The 23817-nt window shown below is 37.4% G+C and overlaps 2 protein-coding genes across 6 annotated transcripts; one reads left to right on the top strand and one right to left on the bottom strand.

Moving 5' to 3' along the window:
* Positions 1-5739: 5739 nt before the first annotated feature.
* LOC110905143 (G-type lectin S-receptor-like serine/threonine-protein kinase At5g24080) lies at positions 5740-12523 on the bottom strand. Of its 5 annotated transcripts, none has more exons than XM_022151033.2 (5): positions 12011-12523; positions 7586-8928; positions 7330-7510; positions 6781-7234; positions 5740-6210 (listed from the first exon to the last, which is right to left on the bottom strand). In XM_022151033.2, exons 1-5 carry the CDS (start codon positions 12271-12273, stop codon positions 5860-5862), a joined length of 2592 nt encoding a protein of 863 aa, XP_022006725.1. In that variant the 5' UTR covers positions 12274-12523; the 3' UTR covers positions 5740-5859. The 5 variants fall into 5 exon arrangements, with proteins under 5 accessions (XP_022006725.1, XP_022006729.1, XP_022006727.1 ...); XM_022151037.2 differs by having other exon boundaries at positions 7586-8964; positions 12011-12229; XM_022151035.2 differs by lacking the exon at positions 12011-12523 and adding an exon at positions 10435-11998 and having other exon boundaries at positions 7586-8964.
* Positions 12524-17638: 5115 nt separating this feature from the next.
* LOC110905147 lies at positions 17639-21856 on the top strand. Its single transcript, XM_022151041.2, has 4 exons — positions 17639-18065; positions 18268-18414; positions 18757-18822; positions 20996-21856. The coding sequence occupies exons 1-4, from the start codon at positions 17916-17918 to the stop codon at positions 21662-21664; spliced, it is 1032 nt and encodes a 343-aa protein (XP_022006733.1). The 5' UTR covers positions 17639-17915; the 3' UTR covers positions 21665-21856.
* The last annotated feature ends 1961 nt before the right edge of the window (positions 21857-23817 follow it).

The following is a 23817-nucleotide window of genomic DNA, read 5'->3' as shown; positions in this document are numbered from 1 at the left end:
AAGCCTGTTATGTCGTGTTAATGCACATGTGCATTAACTGTATATATCATAAAATTATCTTGTTATCCTGTTTCGTATAAGCCTGGTCTGCCTTTTCTATATAAGTCTATTCTGCCGTGTTAATGCACATGTGCATTAACACCACATATTGTCGATAGTCATAATTCAGTACTAAAACCCTATCACTTACCAAATCAACTTCCGTGTTTCCAATCATATCCAACATTATGCATATAACATCATTATTTAATTAAAAAAATTACATAAAACAACACATCAGAATCATATTACACATAGTTCATCACAACATTAGCCCTTCTGTTCACTCAAAAATCTGCATTAACTGTATATATATCATAAAAATATCTTATTATCCTGTTTCGTATAAGCCTGTTCTGCTTTTTCTGTATAAGCCTATTCTGTGGTGTTAATGCACATGTGCATTAACACAACATAACTTGTCGACAGTCATAATTCAGTACTAAAACCCTATCAGTTACCAAATCAACTTCCGTGTTGCCAATCATGTCCAACATTATGCATATAATAGCATTCTTTAATAAAAAAATACAGAAAACAAAACATCAGAATCACATTACACATAGTTCATCACTACATTATCCCTTCTGTTCACTCAAAAATCATATATATACCACGATTTTCAATAATTCATTTATGAAACAACTGTTTAAATGTAATAACCACATAATAACATGTCTGAATCGACTGTTGATAGTTGTTTTATCATATACGCGTACAAAACAAGGTGTATGAACTTACAATTTCACGGAACAGTGCAACAGAGGATCGATAGTCCGTTGGATGACTTGTGTTCTTCCGATTATCCTTATCTGTGCACTACGATCGTTTTGCCCTAATTTAGACTGGAATACAAATGTGCAACCGGTGATTATGTTGTTAATGCACTGATATATACTAATTTTGATGACGAATACATGATGAATTATAAGATCGAGATGATGAATTTTGGGGGATTTGGAGTGTGACGTGAACTGAGCTGATGAATTGTGTAGAGATTGGATCTGAGATGAAGAATGGATGTGAACTGAATATAAATGATGGTTTAATCTGATGTTTGAAGTCCAGGAGGAGAGGCAGCTGATTTAATTTTTATTATGTATTTACAATAATGCCATGTGTTCACATTGGTTCTCGCGGTTCTCTGAATAAAGGTGGTTCTCGCATGAACCCTACCCTATATATATATATATATATATATATATATATATATATATATATATAATCTTAAAGATAAAGGTCGGTGGCTACCGACAAAGACAAAAGCACCCATGAACTTTCGACCAATTACAATAGTGCCAATTTCTTGCGAAATTACAATAATGCCCTTAGTTGGGATCAAATGGGGATGTTACCGCAATACCGCCTGCTATCATGTTGCTGGTCCTACAAGAATCCACTACCCCTGCCATTGCCAAGCCAAACACACTTGAAACTATTGAATCAGTACCATAGCTCCACCATCACCACTAGCACAAACCCTAAAACGACGGGAATGTCGTTAAACCTCGGAAAGAACAAAATAGTGTAGCCGGAAAAGCGAAAAAAGAGGTCGGAACCTTACCTTGAAACCCTTGCCGCTACAGATCGGGTCGATAAAACCACATGCAATGGTAGCTCGGGACTGTGGCGACCTTAAATAGCCGGAAATAGTCTGCCCGGTCGCCGATTTAAACCCAGATGTTGTTATCGTCGTCTTTGGACCTTCGAACAACCACATTCGCCGCCGTTTAGAGGATGCTTTAGGTCGCTCGAGGCCACGGTTGTAAACACCAAACCGAAGAGAGCCGTAGTCGCCGTCTGCAAACAATGGCTTCGCGGTGGCTAGCGATGGCAGTTTTGTGGTTGTGGCTGTATAGAAAGCGAGAGAGTTAAAAGTGGTTGTGTCGTCGTGTTTCTATACAGAGAGAGTGAGAAGGTTTTGAATTTTGATGCTTTGTCACTGAAAAACCAAAGTAAAAGAATGTACCGTCTTTTTTATTAGCCTTTGATAAATAGATTCATGCTTTTTAAATTAATTAATTTAATTAGGGGCTGTGTATTTGCATCTGAATGGATCCATTCAGAGCTTTCCTCTGAATCGGTCAGAGGCTAGGTTGTTTGGTTCACAAAACCCTTACCTCTTAATGATTCCATTCAGATCTGAATGGTTCAGATTTGATAACTCGCTGAATGAAACACTTGACATACATGCCCTTCCTCCCATCTCCTCCACAACTCCTCCTCCTCCTCCACTGCTCCTCCGCCGTCTCCTCCTCCACAGCCGTCATCTCCCCGTCCACTGCTCCTCCACATCGCCATCGTCTCCCCCTCCTCTGCTCCTCCACATCACCACCGTGAAACAGCCGTACCCATATGTTCATAAACAAAGAGCTTCACCAATTAGTGATGAAGAAGTTCCGGCCACCACCACCACCACCACCGACGACAGCGGCGGCGCTGGTGACGGAAAGTTGAGATAAGGGTCGCCGTGGCAGATGATGAAATGGACTGATAATATGGTGAGGTTGTTGATAATGGTGGTTTTTTATGTTGGAGATGAAGTGGGGTCCGATCAAGTTTCCGATACGGCGGCGAAGCAAAAAGGCGGCGGTGGTGGTTGGGTGATGCAGGAAAAGGGAAAGTGGAAATCCATCAGTTTCTAAAGCAACAATGGAAAAAAGGGTTTTATGTATCTCTAGAACAATATGAAGATAAATTTAATGACTTAAATAAAATATATAAAAGGGTTAATGATATATTTGGAAAAGGGATTGCTTGTAAAGTTGTTGAGAATAAAAGTTTGCTGGAAACAATGGATCATATACTTCATTGAAGTTGAAGGAAGAGGGGTAAAAATGTTATTTTACACAGTTATTCAGAGGTGCAAACAAACACCACTTTACTAGTTCAGCACTTATTGGTTCAGAGCCTCTTACCCATTCAGACCTCTTATTCATTCAACACTTACTGGTTCAGATGTTGCCAAACAACCAGTTGAAATATTTCAATTTCTTTATATTTTTAGGAAATAATGTAGTAACTTAAATTAATATTCTACTTATATTTTTCAGTTTTTTCATTCCAGAGAAGTATAATGTTTTGTAGTATTTGAAATATGCCGTTACGATATCATTATTTTTTATTTACGTCTTGGTTCATGTGATTATTTTTACGTACGTGTTAATATAGATTCACATTTCGATGTAAAGGGTCAAGGATAATGCTTTTACATCTTATTTTTATGTAAGTTTTCAATTAGTCTATGTTTTGACATTTTAATGTACGAATTGATATAAAATTCACGTTTCTAAGTAAGCGATATAAAAGCACGTTTCAACATAATCTTTATTTGAAACAAGTCAAATACAATATGTTTTCATACTTATTTTTGCGTATGTTGTTGGTCTATGTTTTGACATAAAGTGTGTTCGGAAACGAGTTAAGTCAATCATAATACATTTTCATTCAATTGACGCCGCTAAGTCTTGATGCAAAGGTAAGGGTTGTGTAGTGGTTAGGTGGAACCTTCACTAAACGAACTAACATGGGTAGCATTACGTTTCTTTTGTAACCGCAATGTTTGAGATCGGATACAACGAAACACGCGTTTTCATTTGGTTAACGCATCTCATAACATTCCACAGTTGTAAATGATTAAGGCGTCGCCGCCGCAACGCGCGGCCTATGGCAAAATTCTAGTATATATATATATATAGAGTAGGGTTCCTACGGAAAGTGTGTTTTTCCTAGAAAGTATAGGAAGCGATCTTGTCCATCCGATTGGTGTGTTTAAGGGTTGAGATCAAATCAATGGCAATCTTGTAATAATTTACTATATTTAATAGATTGTTTTAAATGAGGAGGGGCAATTTCGTCCTTATGTGTGTTTTAAATCAATCAAAAATAACCGTCAGAGATATCACATCTCCTTAATACACGCCATTTTCCCCCTCTATCTTTCTCTCTCTAAAATCATACCAAAAATACAACGAAAACCCTCTAAAATCATACCAAAAATACCTAAAATCATGGATCAAGATAAGAGATTTACCAACTTCTATATACGTAAGATCTTCCCAACATTGTGTTCTGTGTTTTAGTAGGCGATTAGGGTTCAATCGTGTTCTACATTGAAATAATTGATGTTTGAAGGGAAGAGATTCAAAGAACAGAGGGATTTGAACAAGATGGATGGAAGCAGAGATGAAGTCGTCGGAAGAAAAGTTGAAGTTGCTGGAAGCACAGTTTAAGTCGCAAGAACCCTAGGTGTGTGTTTAAAATAACAAATGTTTGTAGGTATTCCGTTTGTTGTGGATGACTCTGCTTGCTGGGGCGAAATCTGCTGATGTAAAACACATTTGTATGAATCTGCTTGCTGTTAAAACACAGCTGTATGAATCTGAATTGCTGTTAAAACACAGCTGTATGAATCTGAATGATAAAACACATTTGTATGAATCTGCTTGCTGTTAAAACACAACTGTATGAATCTGAATGATAAAACACATTTGTATGAATCTGCTTGCTGTTAAAACACAGCTGTATGAATCTGAATGATAAAACACATTTGTATGAATCTGCTTGCTGTTAAACACAGTTGTATGAATCTGAATTGCTGTTAAAACACAGCTGTATGAATCTGAATGATAAAACACATTTGTATGAATCTGCTTGCTGTTAAAACACAGCTGTATGGATCTGAATGATAAAACACATTTGTATGAATCTGCTTGCTGTTAAAACACAACTGTATGAATCTGAATGATAAAACACATTTGTATGAATCTGCTTGTTGTTAAAACACAGCTGTATGAATCTGAATTGCTGTTAAAACACAGTTGTATGAATCTGAATGATAAAACACATTTGTATGAATCTGCTTGCTGTTAAAACACACCTGTATGAATCTGAATGCTAAAACACAATTGTATGAATCTGCTTGCTGTTAAAACACAACTGTATGAATCTGAATGCTAAAACACAACTGTATGCATCTGCTTGCAGTTAAAACACAGCTGTATGAATCTGAATGTTAAAACACAGTACCAAGAACATGCTGATAGATTTCAGCAAGAAAACGAAGGAAAGATTGATATTAAGTGAGATAAAAAATCGAAAACAAAAAATTCCGAAATTTATGGATAGTTAGTTATTGAAGATAATTTTCTAAAATAAAAATAGATTGTGAAAGTACATAAATGCCCTTTTAGATAAAATCCTTCAATGCCACATGTCGTGTTCTTATTGCTTCCTAGACTTTCTAGGAAAAACACACTTTCCACCCAACTCCTACTCTATATATATATATATATATACTCTCTCTCTCTCTCTCTCTATATATATATATATATATATATAGGGTAGGGATCCTAAGAGAAATCCACCTTATATGAGAAACTTGAAAAGCATTCTGGACCACACATTTTTCTAAGCCTTTCGTAATATACACATATGTATAGTTTAAAATTGATTATATACATATGTGTATAACTCAATATACATATATGTATATAGTCAATTTTTAAACTATACATATGTGTATATTACGAAAGGCTTAGAAAAATGTGTGGTCCAGAATGCTTCTCAAGTTTCTCAACTAGCCTATCATTTCTCACATGATCCTTATCCTATATATATATATATATATATATATATATATATATATATATATATACATATATATATATATATATATATATATATATATGTTAGCTTCAATGCAAACAAAGTTTTAATTAAATTAAATGTGATCTTTAGGTCATTCACGTTTTGCTACACATTTTACATTTGATGTTTAGAAAAATTGAATTCCATCAAAATTACTCTTTTGATTCATCATCACCTAGGTGACATTGTAGAGTAACTACATGTTGCACGAGACGACGATGGTTGACTTGTCATGTTGGTGATAGTGAAAGAGCTAAACTGGTTAAATTCTCGTTTCATTGCTTTGTAAACATGGTCTAACCCTTCCTCGATAATCTCTAATACTGATTGGGGCATCGGTGGGTTGTTCACCTCTACCGAACCTTCCAACATCATAACCACCTCACTCATCGAAGGGCGCATGTTCACATCGTCTTGTATGCACCAAAACGCTACTTTTAACGCTCTTAAAAGCTCGTCTTCTTCCACCGCCCCTTCGAGCCGCTTATCTGCTACCTTCATCGCGTCCCCATTGCTCATTTCCTGTAAATAATGTGTCACTTGGTAATCATTTAAAGAAATAAAATTTTAATGGGTAATACTTTTAGTTTTATTAACATTTTAGATTGTTGTGGTCCATATCATGGTCTTAGTTATAGGTTCCTAGAAACCAGAAACCTATTTTATAGGTACATGATTCGAACTAACTCAGGACCTCTTGTTAGTATCTTAGTTATTCTAAGACCCCCTGTAGTGGGGCGTTATTTGGGCATTTTTTTGATGTATAGCGCCCCATAGCGCCCCGCACACCACGACGGGCGGCGCTATGGGGGAGTTTTTGGTGGGAGGCGCGCTATGCATAACGGCGCCATGGGATTTGTTTTTCAAGTGTTGACCAATAAAAAATTATTAAGGGTTTTTTTATAATTAATTAATGAAATTGAAAATTAATAATTAGGTAATGATGTGTAGGGGCTTTATGACTACGGTCTCTAGTGATATAACACCTCATAAAGCCCATGTGTGACGTGGCACGACACGTGTTGCATAACGCCCCACAAGGGGCTTTATGACTACGAATGGCAACGTGACTATTGCACAGTACACTTGTACCTTAAAAGCCCACCCTGGGAAGAAGAAATTGTCCACATCAAAAGCCATATCGAGGTTTCTTCGTCCACCGACTATTTCCAACAAGAGCATTCCATAACTATAAACATCAGCTTTCACTGTCACGGGACGGTTACTAATCCACTCTGGAGCCAAGTAACCTCGTGTTCCTCGAACCATGGTCACAACCTGCGAGTGCTCCCTTCCCATTAGCTTAGCCAAGCCAAAGTCTGAAACTTTGGGACAAAAGTTTTCGTCCAATAGAATATTCTCCGGCTTTATATCGCAATGTATTATCCTATCTCGACATTGCTCGTGAAAGTATGCAATCCCTTGCGCTGTGCCAACGGCTATATAAAACCGAGTTGGCCATTCCAAGAGCCTCTCTCGAGTTTTATGGGGAACAAATAACCACTTGTCTAAAGATCCATTTTTCATAAACTCGTACACCAAAAGCCTGCATTTTGTAACAAAAATTACACATATTAAATCAACAAAACTAATCACTTATTCAACATTCTAACATTACTGCAACTTATAGTTATATTGTACCTTTGTGGACCTTCGGAGCAATACCCGCACAAGCGAACCAAGTTCATATGATGCATTGAACTGATTGTGTTTACTTCAGTTACGAATTCCTTGTCTCCGTGTGGCAAAACTCGGTCGAGTTTTTTAACCGCAATTAATGTACCATCTCCTAAACTTCCTTTGTAAACACTACCAAATCCACCTGAAATGTACAAAAATCAGAGAAATGTTGATACTTTAAGAACTATTTGACAATCCAACTAAAATTTTAAAATACCTGTTCCGAGTAGCTCTGAAAAATGATTTGTCCTGTTCTGTAAATCGCGAAAGGTAAAACTAAGAGGGGCTCCTGAGAAAATTAAGGAATTATTGAGGGCTCTTTTTAAAGCTCTCTTTTTATGAACATAAATGTACAATAGACAACATAGGAGTCCAACAAGAACAAGCATGCCCAGTACAACAGGAGGGACCAAAACCTTCGTGCGAGTGCTGCTGCTCATCCCTGATTTGTCTTTGTGTTCCGAAGATCCATTCGACTGAACCTTAACAAACATCGTCGAACCCGAATCCTCGTACCCACCGAACTCCAAGCTCGTTAAGACCCAACAATATGGTGTCTCTTGTTTTAGCCCGTAAACAGAAGCAACACATTCACAGTCTGATAAACAAGCTTCACCACACTTTGAAACCGTCACGATATCGCTGTAGTTTATCACTGCTGATTCTTTGAAATAGTAATTTGTTTGTTGAACTGTTTCAATTTTAAGTTGGGAACTAGTCGAGTTGTCGTGAGGAACTCTGCAATTTCCGGTGTAAGACGAATTCGCCCTACACCGGAAATCGCCTCCACTGGTGTTAGAACCAGGCAAACACTCACAAGAAGCGTTTGCTTTGGTTCTATCCAGATTACATATCCCGTTCCCGCACACTCCAGGGATGGCACACGGGTTTGAAACGGCCGCCCATTCTGGTACCCATTGTCGAGATCCATTAACATCGTTGTCCCAGCGGTACAGCCGAAGATTACCGTTAGTTTCGAGAATTAATCTCCGGAGAACTAACGGTTTGCTAGTTTGGTTACTTGCAAATGATAATTCACCTTTGTCGTTATCGTTCTTGTAGACATACACCGCCCCGATGGAATCTCCACCATAAACCACCCCGAAACTTCCGGCTTGGTCAAGCACAGCCACAACGTCTCCGGTGACATTAGAGAATTCAGGTGTTTCCCAATACGAATAGTTAGATTGAGCGTCCATTGAAAGATTATAAGGATCAGGTATGTTGTACGATAAAGCCAGGCTTAACGAAGTGGGTTCTTGAAGTATTTTCAAAGTGTAATAACCGCCCCCGCGAGTGGGTACCCGTGACGAAGTCAACTCCACGTCAATGGTCAAAGGTTGACCGGGCAAGAGAGTGTCTGATGGGTGTGAGAAGCTTTGCCATGCTATGTTTTGATCACGGGTATACATGACTAGGTTTCCGTTTTCTAGTAATTCTGCGGACTGGATGCCAGCGTCTGAGGTGTTTGAGGTCCATGCGATGGTGCGACCCTCAGTCAGGACAAGGTTTCCGGTCCTGTCGAGCTCCAAGATTGCTTCTTTAGTCACCGGAGCGGTTCTATTGAGAGAAAATGCATCGTTTTAATTTAGTTACCTGCAAAAATTGTAGTGAAGACTAACGTATGCTATGTTTCCTTGCATACATGCATCCAACAAATGTTATGCACATTCACATTATTTTCTAAAAATGTTATAAGATTAACTAATAATAATATTAATATTTTAAAATTGAAAAATTACATCTGTAAAAACTAAAAAAAACAAGATTTAAAATACAAAATAAAATCAAATATCTAGCGTTTTTGAGTACTGTGAAGAAATAGTAAGGATATAGAATACTGTTTGGTGAATTTAAAAATAAATGATGACATTTAAGGAAAAAAAAGTTCTTTTTTTCTTAAAATGACTGTTGCACAATGGATAAGTCACCCAAACCAAACAGTCGAAAATGGGTCGAGTGGCGAGACTGAGCGAGATGGGGGTCACTAGAGGTGCAAACGAGCTGAGCCGAGCCCGAGCTTGATCAGGCTCGAGCTCAAGCTCGTTTAACATATGAAAGCTCGAGCTCGAGCTCGGCTCGATTCGAGCTTTATTTTTAAAGCTCAAGCTCAGCTCGAAGGTAATTTTTCAAGCTCGAGCTCGGCTCGGGCTCGACTCGTTTAGTATTTATTAATTAATTTGTATTAATTATAATTATTTTTGTACATATAATTAAGTTATTTTTTTACATTTATATAAATGGTAATTATTATTATATAAATAGAGTAAGGTTAACATACACAAAGCCTTATCATACATCACGTAGGAGACAATGGTAACCGTTGGATCATGGGTATAATCACGCATGGGACCACATAATCACACATGGGACCACATAATCATGCATGGGACTATAATCACGCACGTTCTATGATAATAACGCACGTTATATTTTTTGTCATGTATGTTAATGTAGGTTAAGCCTTGAAGTACATTATACTTTCTCTATATAAATATATGTTTAATATATTAATAAAAAAATATATAAACAAAAAGCTCGTTTAGGCTCGCGAGCCGGCTCGAGCTCGATAAGCTCAGCTCGGGCTCGGGCTCGTTTACTAAACAAGCTTGTTTTTTAGGCTCGGGCTCGGGCTCGAGCTCGAGCTCGAGCTCGTTTAAGCTCGGCTCGTTCGAGCTTTTTTTCGAGCCAAGCTCGAGTAGCTCGTGAGTAGCTCGGCTCGTTTGCACCGGGTCACACATGACCCGAAATTTTGTAGGATAAGAGGCGGTGCGGTGTTCCTAACTTTCTCGCTAATCCACCTAAGCACACCGTACCTTAGCTAACTTGAACACGACAATTGCACCTTAGGTAGTTTCAGTAATATAAATAAACTAGAAATCACTAAAATAAGCCTGTTAATTTTACTTCATGCTGATCATTTCGGATAAAAAAAAGCTGATTTCATGATGAAACAGTATGAGATCCGTAGCAATCTCATATGTAAATAATTAGGTCTCTATGAGGCTAATATAATCGTGAAGTTCCAAGGCAATATGAACTATAAAAAGGGGGAAAATAATAAACCCTGGCGTTTATGGATCAACCATGGAGCTATGAGAGATCGTGGTCGGCGGCATCATCGATCTGGGTGGTTTTGGAGGTGACGGAGACAGGCGGAGATTTTATGCCTCCATGGAGATTTGAGTTATGAGAGAAGCCAATCTTCATCTTTCATGAGTGACGAACATCAACATGCCGTTTATGGATCAACTGACTGATTTTTGTGATGTGCAAGCGATAATGAGAGATATAGAGAGGAATGAGTAACTGTGCGATTTTGAGGGGGAGTTGATACTGTTAGATCGTGGCTAACTGCACTACTGCAGGAGTGCAGGATGAGAAGAAAGGGAGTGAAACTGTCACCAACTGCTGCTTCTAAAAGAAAAAAATGATTTTAAAGGGGCAAGATTAAAAGTTACAGACTTTGAATGGTCAAGATTAGCCTTAGTTTTTTTTTTTTTTTTCTGGAAGGAGACTTTCTCTGTACAAGACCGAATTGGTCTCCGGGGTCATGTCAAAGACATTCCCCAGTCAGCCCCGCTCTTACGGACGCGATGTTCGATCGGGCCCCAGCCGTTACGCAAGCTGACTTCCGCCCGGAAACCATACTGCCCCTCATACGAGAGACTCGCTGGGGTAACAGCTGGGTAAAACCGGGTTGCCCTCAGGACCGCACCATGCCTCGGTAGAAACGATCCATCATTGGGACTCCCACCCCCCGTATGCCACAGCCGAGAGTCGAACCGGAGACCTCCAAGGAGGAAGCCGGCCCAACTTAACCCAAGTGGGGATACCCAAATGGGCTAGGAGGCGGGATAGCCTTAGTTAAGATTATATATAATACATTCATGTGCCACAAAAGCCAACAAATACGATTTATGTTCGTTTTAGACCAACCCAATGGTTGTTCTTGAAGTTAATTCATGGCCATCATGGTTGTTCATGTCTTTCCTCATCATTAGGTGGTTCGGTTTTGGGCTCGTTGTTATATTGATGAACGCCAGAAACAGAAGGAAGTGGCAAGGGGTGGGTTGGAATGGTATTAAAAAATCCATTGGGTGGGTTATGACAATATGACAATGTGTTGGGTTTTTTTTTTTTTTTTTTTTTTTTTTTTTTTTTTTTTTTTTGTGAGTTTTTGTTGTTTTTAGATAATGAGAGTTTTTTATGTGAAAATTGATTGTGCATGTTCTTTGGTATCTTTTGGTCGCTTTATTGTAGATGCACTTAAATTATCGACCATTCTACACGAAGCAAAAAAATGATATATACTGCAATAAACTAGTAATATGCGCGATTTATGTGGTTTTGCCTACTTTTACTTGAAGTCAAGGATATAAGTGAATCGAAGTTGTATTTTATTCATTTACTAAGTACTTATAACTAAGTGTCGGATTTTGTTTCAGTATAGCTAGCATACAACTACGTGATAACCAAGTGTTGATATCAAGTGATGTATTATATAATTATAGTTCAATTCATTTCCAGTAATATCAATAAAAAAGAGTCAGTTAAGTAAAATAAAAGAACTTTAGCTCAAACCGAAATTGTCAAACAATGTGCCTATCTCCTAAACTATTAACAAGAGTAATGAACTTACAAATATGCTGACCAAGCAAGGGTACGATCTCCTGGAATATCAGCAAACCAAATCCCAAGTTGGTATCGTTCGTCATTTGAATTCGAACCCATGTCTATAGCTGGAGCAAACCCGAATGCAAATGTGCCGTTCTCTGAAACCCATGCCTGATTGTTGTTAGCATACAATCTCGAGCCCAAACCAATCCGACCCGATACACACACAACAATCTCTAGCCATATAGCAAATAAGAGGCACCATGTAGTCGAAAAATAATAAGCCATTTACAAAGGCTCATAAAACTAAAACAAATGGTTGGATAAGCAGCACACATGTATATATATGTAGACGAATAAATCGAGTACAGGTGGGAAGGTTTGTGAATACGTGTATAGAGGTGGGTGAGCTAAAACGTTGAAAAGGGCTAGATGGTCGGCTTGTGGTTCGGGTCCCTTGAGAGATTTTGGGGATTTTTCGGGCCACGTGTTTAGTTTCCTTTGGTTTAACATGTGGGACCCACTTATGGGTCAGGGCCGTTATATTGGGCATGGTTAAACCCACACGTTTCTCTTGAAGGCTTGAGGAGGCTGGATTTTCTCGAGTTTCACACTTGGATCCGGTAATTTTTCGACTATCTTGGTATTAATATATGCAAATCATTCATTTTCTGATAAATGAAGGAAGACTTATGGGCTACTATACCACGTTGTTTATGGTGTGTGGGGCCTTACTAGGCCCTTTCAATAATTGATATTAGGTGTTACAAAATTTTCGAAGTTTTTTTTTTAATTTACATTACCAAATTGAAATTGTTATTTATAGGAATAATGGATTTTAATAAACCAAACTATTAGACGTTGGCCGGCAACAGTCTCAACTTCAAAAATAATCAGTGGTGGTCTCATATTTTCACATATTGTAAACTAATGGACTTTTACTAAAAGAACCTTAATTTTTTTTTGTCCCCTTATCATTTTCGGTTTAGTAAAGGTCCATTGGTTTATAATAAATGAAAAGGTGGGACCACCACTGGGTATTTTTTAAGTTGGGATCGTTGCCGGCCAATTGCTAATAGTTAGAATTATTAAAATCAATTATTCCTTATTTATATACTAGTGTATAACTTGAATATCTGAAATCTGGATTCTGAATTATATAAAAACGTGGAATTTCAACATGGCAAATAAATTTTATCCTAGTAATAAGAGGGGTTATTAGAACTAGTGCCAATCAGATTTTTGTGCAACTAAGGGACTGTTTGGTAATATCTGAATGATTAAGTGCTAAATTAGTAAGAGGTCTCAACCATTAAGTGTTGAACCAGTAAGATGTCTGAACCATTAAGAGACAGTATAATGTTTAATCGTTCAGAGGCAAATCTCTGACCAATTCAGATTAAAGGTCTTAACCGTTCAGAGTCTGAATAATGCTTAACCATTCAGAGGCAAATGTTTGAACCATTCAAAAATCTTCTCGCGAAACAAACAGTCAGTAAGAGGTCTGAACCATTAAGAGTCTCATTAAGAGGTAAACAAACAGCCCCTAAGTTTACTTCAAACTCACCAATGATGTCTACTTATTCACCATAACGTCACATAATCGACATAATCTGTCTTTATCGGGGCCATGCTACGACTAAGAACAACTCTTACCAAGTGTAGATGATTGATTGGTGGATATAAATTAAGTTATAAAGTCAAATAAGTCTAGATCGTTGTCATAAAGGGCATTAAAACCATTTCCTCAACTAGATATTCATGTCACTTCGGTACAGATCATAGCTAATTCAAAGCAACAGTGATATGATCCAAAGATGCCTTTTTTGAGATCATGCATGCAAATCGAAGTAGCTTTAATATCGTCACAGTTGACAATAACAAGATTTGAAATTTGAGTATAAAATGCCCAACTCAAACATAATGGCATTCTATAGGTTTCGTGCTACAAAATGTCTTGGATGACTTTCTAACTCGTGTGTATGACTCGCTTTCGGATTATAGTATTTTGTAAATATAACCAAAAGTTTCTGCAAAGACCCAGATTTTTTTTTAACCTGGGTTGTGAGTGCTAATATACATGCAATCAAAGCAAGTGCGTAAATACTATCAAAACTACCTCACGTTTACTTTTTTTTGTTTTTATATATTGACATCGTTTACCCTTTTTTGTTATATTATAATTATTATTATTATTATTATACTTTTACAATGTGCTTATTTTTATCTGCTTTTTGATAAAAATTTTGTTCAAAATCGAAGGGGTCAAATAGAATTGTTTTATTTTTTGTTCTTTATCATGACAAACGAAATCAATACCGTATGAGAAACTTCGGTAGCGGTACAATGTATCTTTTAGTGTTGATACTATAACGGTACCGTCATGAACCGAATTGGTACCGTCCCAATAATATCGGTACCACGTCGATTCCGACCGAACAACACTATTACAGGTATCAATATTATCAAAACTTTTACTGATATTCATTGTTATGGTTTCGATTTTGCAAAAAGCGTGTCGATATTATGATAACTTTATTTTTGGTGTATATTCACAACTAAATAAATTCAAAACTGAAGTCATCTGTTAGTCTTACTTTATTAATCAATTGGTTTCCTAGTTAATTAGTTCGGTTGATTCAGTTTGATTAATGGTTTTGGGTTTGGTTCACTTAATTTAGGTTTATAACCAAAACCAAACGTGGGCTATAACTTTTGCATAGAAATACTTGAAACAAATGTATAAATACAAAATATGAAGGTATAAAACGTGAAATACATAAACTAGGGCTATAAAAGCTAGATATATATATTAAAATATGAATGTTTCGGTTCGGAAATAAGGGTACAAAAACCGATAGCTAGTTGTTGGTTAATCAGTTTTTTTGTTGATTTCGATTCGGTTTCGTCCATTTTAGTTCGGTTTCAATTAACGATTCAGTTATTGCTTACCCCTAGATATTGTTAATCATGCAGCATATCATTTTTTTTTAATTATAAAAAGAGAAAAATGCCCGGATAGTCCCTGTGGTTTCGCCTTTTTTCACCTATAGTCCCTAACTTTCTAAAACTACTTGAATACTCCCCAAGTTTTCAATTTTTGTTCCCGGATAGTCCATGGGTCTAACTTCAGTTACTTTTCTCTGTTAAAATGATGTGAAATGACAAAAATACCCTTCATTGAAAAAAGAAAACATTAAAAGAACATTTATGAATATAAGTGGGACTCACACTTACTGAACCATATATAAAAAATAAAAAAATATACACACACTCTTTCTTTTCTCTCTCACTAAAAACCACCACCACCGTCACCTTTGCCGCCATCACCATTCCCCACCACCGCCATCCCCTTCCACCACCACACCTCCGCCTCCTAAACCCATACCCACCTCCACCATCAACCACCCATCCCCAAATTCAAACCCTAATCTCTAAATCCCCAAAATCTTCTTCCTGAAACTTCAATTCTTCAACATCAATGGCTTCCATAATAACAAAGCTCCGATTCATAACCAAACAAAACCCTCAAAAAATTCACACATTACACCCACTTCACCCTCGTCATTTCTCATCAATTTTAAACCCTGATTCCGTCCCCGCCATCATCACCACCCCCACCACAACCACCATCGTTTCGATCTATTGATGTTGTTTTCATCAGTGATGATGATGGACAGAAGGAACTCGAGTCGCGGTTATCCTCAGCCCTTCAGTCATATTAAAGAGTGAGAGAAGAAGGTGGGTTAAAGATGTTACCGGAGTGATTGTGACTGCCGGAGTTTTGAAGCACTACTACCGTCGCCGTCCCGAGCCTCTCTTAGACCGCCGCTGCCGCCGCCATTGAGGGGGAAGGTCAGCCCTCCTCTGTCCGCTACTCTCTCTCTCTCTCTCTCTCTCTCTCAGTAATATTATTGCAGGTTTTGAAAATGGAAAAGTGTGAACGACACTTGGCCTACTCCTAGATTGATTCGATTGATGTTCCTGCTTTTGACATAAAAAAGGCTAAGGATAATTTTCTTTAATCTATTGGCTCATTCTATACGCACCCCCCCTATTTCCTGATTATACCCCCCTTGTGAGAGGAAAACTGTCGGTCCCACGCAGGCCCCACCTATAAGTATGTGAGAGGAGGGGGGTGAAAAAAGTAAATAGGGGGGTGTAGAAAGTAGCACCCTCGAAACAATAAAAATAATTTTATTTATATACAAAACAATAAAAATAATTTTATTTATAAACACTATTATATATAATGTAGTATGTAATTTCAGTCATATGAAGATTATATCTTTGTGTATACATGTTTTCAGTATTTAACATGTGTAATAAGCAAGCTATTATGGTATTTCAATGTTATTAATTAATATTGGTTGATTTTGTGATAAATTATAGTAAGTTGTGTGAACTGTTATATGATAATAAAAATACGTAATATGAGGTTTTTACAGATTATGTAATTAAATCGTTCTATTATACAACCACGTGTAATAAACAGGTCTATAATTTAATATAACAATCTAGTACTATAAGAGCACATATAAATTAATATTGGTATATTCAAATTTTATATCATAAACCATATTGAATACCGGTAATATTAGAACTCAAAAAAACAATAACAATTAAAACTAGAGGTGTTCAGAATTCGTTTTAAATTGGAAAAATTCGAAATTTGATTAAATAAAATTCGATTATCAAGAATTCGTTTTGGTTATAAGAATTCGAATTCGATTCAATTCGAGTTAAGTAAATCGAATACGAATCGAATACGAATTTACAATTTCAAATTCGATTCGATTCGAAATTCGAATAAAAATAATACATTTTATTTATTATTTTTTATATATAATACATATATAATTTTTATCGGGTTATACAATAAATTATTTTAAAAATTTATTCCGAGTATTAAAATTACCATTACCAAATCCACTACATGACCCATAACTAAAATCTAAGTATCAACTCTATCGATAGATTTATAACCCTAAAAATGTTAACTTGTAATGTGGAGTGGTTGTTCATCATATCTCGTTTTGAATGATGGTACTTTATTTGAAACTTTTTAATGTGATATCGTGTTTTATGGCTGATTTTAAATTTATGTTTCATTTTGATAGTTTTTTTTACATGTTTTAAAAGAATCTGAATCCAATCGAATTCGATTCGAATTCGAATTTTAAATCGAATACGAATTGGGTTTTTTATTCGAATACGAATTTGAATCGAATTGGGTAAGTTTTAATCGAATTCGAATTCAAGGGAAAATAAAAATTATTCGACTAATTCGATATTCGATTCGACGAACACCCCTTAAGACCGAATTCTCGTCACATCGCGCATGAAATTACACTCTTTTTTTGAATGACCAACGAATCCTGCAAATGGGCTACTGGCGAAATTCACCACATCGGGATACACGGGTCTTCGAATAGGGGAACCCTCACCTAGGGCCGAAGCCCGTGAACAGTACCCGAAGGCATGATAGTGCGATAATGTAAAACCCGTTCAGATCCAAGATCGAATTAGCAATCTACGCCTACTCGTCTAGTCTTTCATCATCACCGGATGCCGCAAAAAAATTATACAAAGAACACGAATCGAACATGGATACCTTAAGACACGAAGTCTCTCACTCACACCATTTTGTTCCAAGTATAAAGTAGCATAGATTGGCGACGAGATAACGTTTGCAATATCAGCCATTTAGTTTCTAGAACATTCGAAGCCACCCAAAAACAACACGCCATCCATCATCATCATCATGCCTCCTTACCAAACCACTGTTTCCTTTCGCCATCGCCGGAACTTTCTCCGCCGCTGGTACCCTCCTTCATCTTTCACTACTAACAAGTATCGTTGACATATCTTTGGTCTCAATCATGCGGGAACGACCTCGCTAGGGTTTCGTCCGGGAGATCTAAATCACTATGTCTACTACCACTTGCCAACCGCTTTCTTTGTGCCCATCGCTTTCTTTCCGCCCATCGCTTTATTCTACACCAAGACTCAAGTATAAACCCTATACATATACTTCACTCAATCGGACCGCTTCCCTCTCCACTTTTTCTTTTTCAAACGTAAGTCAACCTATTAATTAATTAAACATAGGCCGGAGCTTTTAGCAGCCTTTTTTCATTGAAATTACTTATAAGCTACTTGTTAATTTTGCCTACACATGGATGAATTCTACTTATAACCTTAGTTATTTGTTAGTTTCCACCTTACACATTTATTGTATGTATAATTTTTGAACCAATTAGGTTTAATGTTATTGTGTAGAATTGGCGATTCTCATGCTTCAAAGACGAAAACTTGGATTATGGTATTCCTGAGACGGGAGGGGATACTTTGCCAGGAGGAGATACAGTGGAACAAGAACCAAACCGATCAAATGTGAAGCATGATTGGACTTTAAAACTCAGGAAGGTAGGTATTGCAGTTGGTTGGTACTTCCTGCTATTGTGATGGTTATTAAGGAAGCCACTATGTATTTAATGATGATTAAGAAGACGATTCAGTAAAGTTCATGATTTGAATTATCCATTAATCATTATGAATCAGTTGAGATGTGATGATGTACAGCACAAAGTTTCTTTGTTGGAAGAGGAAACGAGAACATACACAGTTGAATATATATCTATAGTTATATCGTTTTATTGTGTTTTTAGTTTCGTTGAACTTGTTGTGGAGAGTATTTGCCTGACCCCTTGCATCAATGCATCGGCAGGGATAAACTTTTTTAACTCACATGCGTCATGCTGTTTTCAGGCTGTAGATGCTATATTCAGTGCAGAACCATGGACAGTTCCGTGGACGGCTAAGACCATTCTTCAGGTGCAACCATTTGCTTTTATCTTTCATCACTTAAGCTTTTATAAATTCTTTTCATGTTGACAACCTATGAAGCACGGGGACGCCTGGAAGCATGGAGTACCCGTCTCGGGGACGTTTGGGGGACGGAAACGCCATGGGGACATTCCCTAAACGTTTCCGGATATTGGGGGACCGTTGCTAAACGTTTCCGGAAAATGGGGACGGTAGCTAAAGGTTTCGGGGACGGCTGCTAAATGTTTATAGGCGAGAACGGGCGGCGGCTAAACTGGTATCGCCGGAGCTGTGAAAAGGATGAATAAGATGCCCGATGTTTGGATAGTTTTTCTTTTATTTTAAGTTAAAAAAGGTATATACTATTTTCATATTAATACATTTGCTTTTCCAACACCAGTTAAGGTGAAGTGAAAAGTCATTGTAAATTGGATTACTAACCATCATATATTTTAGTGGTCAAAAAGATAATACGAAAAAAAAAAAAAAATCATGTCACAAATTTTAGTTTCTTTTTTTTTTTCAGTTTATTTTGTTTATGTTTTAAAAAATATTTTGGTAATTAATTACATTTGACATTAATATATATCTATTTTGAACTCTGTTTAATATATTTTTATTTTTCTATATTTTTTTGTCGTACCTTTGCCGTACCCGTATCTTGGATTTTTGAGTTTTGTCGTTTCCCGTACCTGTATCGTCCCCGTACCTCAGTCCTGTACCCGTTCCCGTGCTACATAGTTGATAACCAATTGCCAAGATCTACTAACTTTTATAGTCTTGTTAATTAGTTACATGAAACGATCCAGAAAAAACAACCCACAAAGTAGTTTTAAGTTCTTATGTAAAAGGTTGGGAAGCGATGATACTTCTATAGACGCATATGTGACTGCAATCTGTAGCCATTTTACACTTAATCATAAAAAGTGGATATTGCTTAGTTTATTTACATGTGGCTTATATTACTTAGGTGCAACTATAGAAATGGATCAGTTGACTTACTTTTTAGAGATTTGACATAATGCCCTTAGTTATACGGAAAGTCAAGCATGAAAACAAAATAAATGAAGAGGTGCTAACCCTTTAGTCGTATACCATATTATTCCATAATAATTAAATATCGACACTCCAAATGCTTGGAACCTTTTTCTGTAGTCCACTTTTTTGTTTTCCCTTTTATTTACATCTCCTACTGTCTATTTTGAGTTGTGAGTACTAGCATTATATAAAGTTATGGTAATATGGTTATTTTAAGTTCTATAATGATTTTTTTATAAGTCTTAGTATTTAGTGTATTTGGCAACCACATTCTAGTATTTTTAAAATGCCAAACATCCCAAACCTAAATCTGGTATACACGATAAAGAGGTGGAGAACATACCTATAACCAGCTAGCCTTTTAAAAAAAAATTGGTGGTGTTCTGTCATATGTGGGAGATTATATTGGTGTTTCTGGTTATTCGAGTCTAGTTTTTCAATGGGTCCATAGTTGTCAATAGCGGTTATAGCGCTCGCTAAAGCACGCTACGTAGCGTATAGGTCATATGTCGCTATATAGTACATAGCAATGAATAGTGATGTTTTTATTTTATTTTTTCATTTATGTCATCTTCACTGCTCAATACCTCAGGTTTGGTCAACATGTATTTTTCTGTATTTTCTTCATATCTACTGCTCGATAACATGTATTTTTTTTTTGTTTCTCTACTTTATCGCTAAACATGAGATAGCGAGCGCTATTTTGTCGATATCGCTACGTAGCATATAGGTAGCTTGTTGTTATTGGCCTCTATTCGCTATTGACAACTATGATTGGTCCACCTGATACCGTACCGAACCGAACCTAATTAAGTGAAATCTGACAGGAATCACCTGAATAGTCAATCATTGGTGTTATGCCATATGTGGGACATTATATTGGTGTTTCTGGTTTTTCGAGTCTAGTATATCGTTGGATCCACCCTACCGAACCGCCTTTAATGAAAATTGAGCGGAATCACCTAAATGACGTGTGTATTACTAATTTACAGATTGACCCGTATACTATCTATTAATACATAATAGACTCAAACTATGACTTTCTAATATTTACAATTTTAACCTAAACTGAAAGTCAAAACATCAGCTATATTTATCACACCTCTTTCCCCTTGTTGAAGAGTAACCAACTTTAATAATGCAGGTGATGCTTCTTTGGATTGCCTCGTTCTGGTTTGTAGGATCTTGGATAATACCATTTCTGGCTCATTTAGCAGGTTTCCGAAAGGAGACCTTAACATGTAGAGGACAAGCATTGTACAGTCTTTTGACAGATGTAGCCGAAGGCATTGCAGGGATCACAATCCTCCATCGCTGCCTTGCACCGTTCCGTCCTCTTTCACCTGATTGGTTCAAGTTCAGCTTTAAAGGGAAATGGGTATTCGATGTGGGCCTAGGATGCCTCATGTTCCCGTTGGTCAACTGTCTTTCACAAGTCAACCTTAATCTATTGCCCATGCTTCCTCTTGCTCCAGTAGCGGTATCAAATGTCGAACAATCGATTGTTGCACGAGATCCTGTGGCAATGGCACTTTATGCAACTGTTGTCTCGGTTTGTGCCCCAATTTGGGAGGAGATATTGTTTCGAGGGTTTCTTCTCCCTTCATTGACCAGGTACATGCCTTTATGGTGCTCGATATTGGTGAGTTCTTTAGCGTTTGCATTGGCTCATTTCAATATGCAGAGGATGTTACCACTTGTGTTTCTTGGGATAGTAATGGGCACAGTTTATGCACGGTCGAGAAACTTGCTGCCATCCATGCTCTTACACAGCCTTTGGAATGCCTTTGTATTCATAGATCTTATGAAGTAGTTTTTCTCTTACGTCACAAATTTTCCTCATTTTTTCTACTTTTATACAAAGATAATGTTTGGTACTCATAATTGATACAGAGGATAAGATCACCCTCTTGTAGCATTAGAACTCGGAACCCAAACTCGATGTTAAAGTTGTAAATATATATGTTTTGTCAACTTTTAAGTTTTGAAAGTGAATTTTGGAAAATTGTGTCTAGGCTAGTCTGATATAAAATTATTGTCATTGTTTATGGGTTAGAATGGAGTGAATTTCAAGGTTTGTCTTTCATCTTTATACCCATTTTCAGACGCTGTTCTTTATGTTCAAAATTGACGAGTTTTGTCCTTTATGTTTTCATATCATACACGTTTTGTTCTTTAGGTCTAACCCAGTTAGTTTTTTCAGTTAAATTTGGTCATGTGCTTTGCTCATGAGGGCATTTTTGTCAATTCAAAGGTTGTAGAAGCTTTGAGTTGTAAATCTGCCATTGAACTTACCTTTAAATTGACAAAAATGCTCTCATGTGCAAAGCACATGACCAAATTTAACTGAAAAAACTAACTGGGTTAGGCCTAAAGGACAAAACGTGTATGATATGAAAACAAAAAGGACAAAACTCGTCAAGTTTGAACATAAAGGACAACGCCTGAAAATGGGTATAAAGATAAAGGACAATCCTTGAAATTCACTCGTCAGAATGTAAACATCCAGTCTGTTTCCCAGCTTAATAGCAACAACGACAATAACAACCATACCCAGTAAATCCCGCAATTAGCAAAGCTAATGACAATGTCTGGAGAGGGTGGGATGTAGGCAAACCTTACCCCTATAGTTGAGGATAGAGAGACTGTTTCTAGAGAGACCCCCAGCACTAAAAGAGTACCAACTACCTGAGACAAAAGCCGTGGTAAAAAAATTAAAAAGATAGACAGTAGAGTGAAGGTAAATATGCATCATAGAGAAACATACTCATATCCATATACATATCAAGACAATCACCCTCCAAGACCATCTAAAGTGTAGGCAAATCTATACCCCCTTTGACAACACCGAACCACATCTAACCTAACCGCTAAAACTCCTTAACTTTAATCCTACGTCTCCACGAACTCCTATCTTGGACCATGTCTTCAAAGAGGTGTATTTCTATCAAATCCTGCCTAATCCGCTCATCCCAAGTCAATTTGGGTCTACCTCTACTCTAACTGGGGCCGTTGCTCTCCTCCTCTTCACATGTCCAAACCATCTCAATCTCCACTCCTTAATCTTATATGATATTTTGGACACCCCTAACCTTTCTCTAACAACCTCATTTCTTATTCGGTCTAACCTTGTGTGACCACACACCCACCTCAACATCCTCATCTCTGCTACCTTCTTTTTGCGTGCTTGTGATTTCTTAATTGCCCAACAGTCTGTCCCATATAGCATTGCAGGTCTTACTGCAACCCGATAAAATTTCCCCTTTAATTTAGTTGGGAACCTCGAGCCGCACAATATCTTTGTGGCTGCTCTCCACCTACACCAGCCAGCCAGAATGCGGTGAGCTACATCACTATCTAACTCCCCGTCTCTTTGTTATTTTTCAAATTTTATTAGTTTTACTGATTTGTAGCCTCACTGGTATCCTGAATTTGTTTTTTAGTAAGACAAAGTGTGTTTATATTTGGTTTTCTGGGAGTCGCTTAAACTTGGCACAATGGGTGATTTTTTTGTCGATATGTTTTTGGAAAGCATGAGACTACCCGGTATGGTGAGCCTCGTCCCCAAGGGGATGGGCCACCACGTAAGCAGGGGCCTAAAGGGTATGGACCTAGGGGGTGGGGAATGAACCACGTTATATATATGTATGTATAGATATGTGTGTGAGTGAGGGACGTTGAAACCAGCTGTGAGCGGACGGAGAAGCCGGGCCTGGCCCAGCACCGGAGCAGGGGGGTGGGGGAGCCGGGGCGGCGAGCAGCGGATGGGCATGGGGACGGCCCCCATACCCACTATTGGCAAAAACTAACCCTTTAGTAAAAGGATCCGTATCTACGTGTCATTAATTTTGTCAAAATCCGTTCTGAACCAAACAATAATGCCTTTTGATATCTCGACTGTATGTTTTGGCAGTTGTAAAATAAGATATTAACGCCACGCATGTCAAAGGAGGTCTAACACAAGTA

This window comes from Helianthus annuus, chromosome 14, assembly GCF_002127325.2.
Source record: "Helianthus annuus cultivar XRQ/B chromosome 14, HanXRQr2.0-SUNRISE, whole genome shotgun sequence".
Lineage (NCBI taxonomy): Eukaryota > Viridiplantae > Streptophyta > Magnoliopsida > Asterales > Asteraceae > Helianthus > Helianthus annuus.
This window is presented reverse-complemented; position numbering and strand designations above follow the sequence as displayed.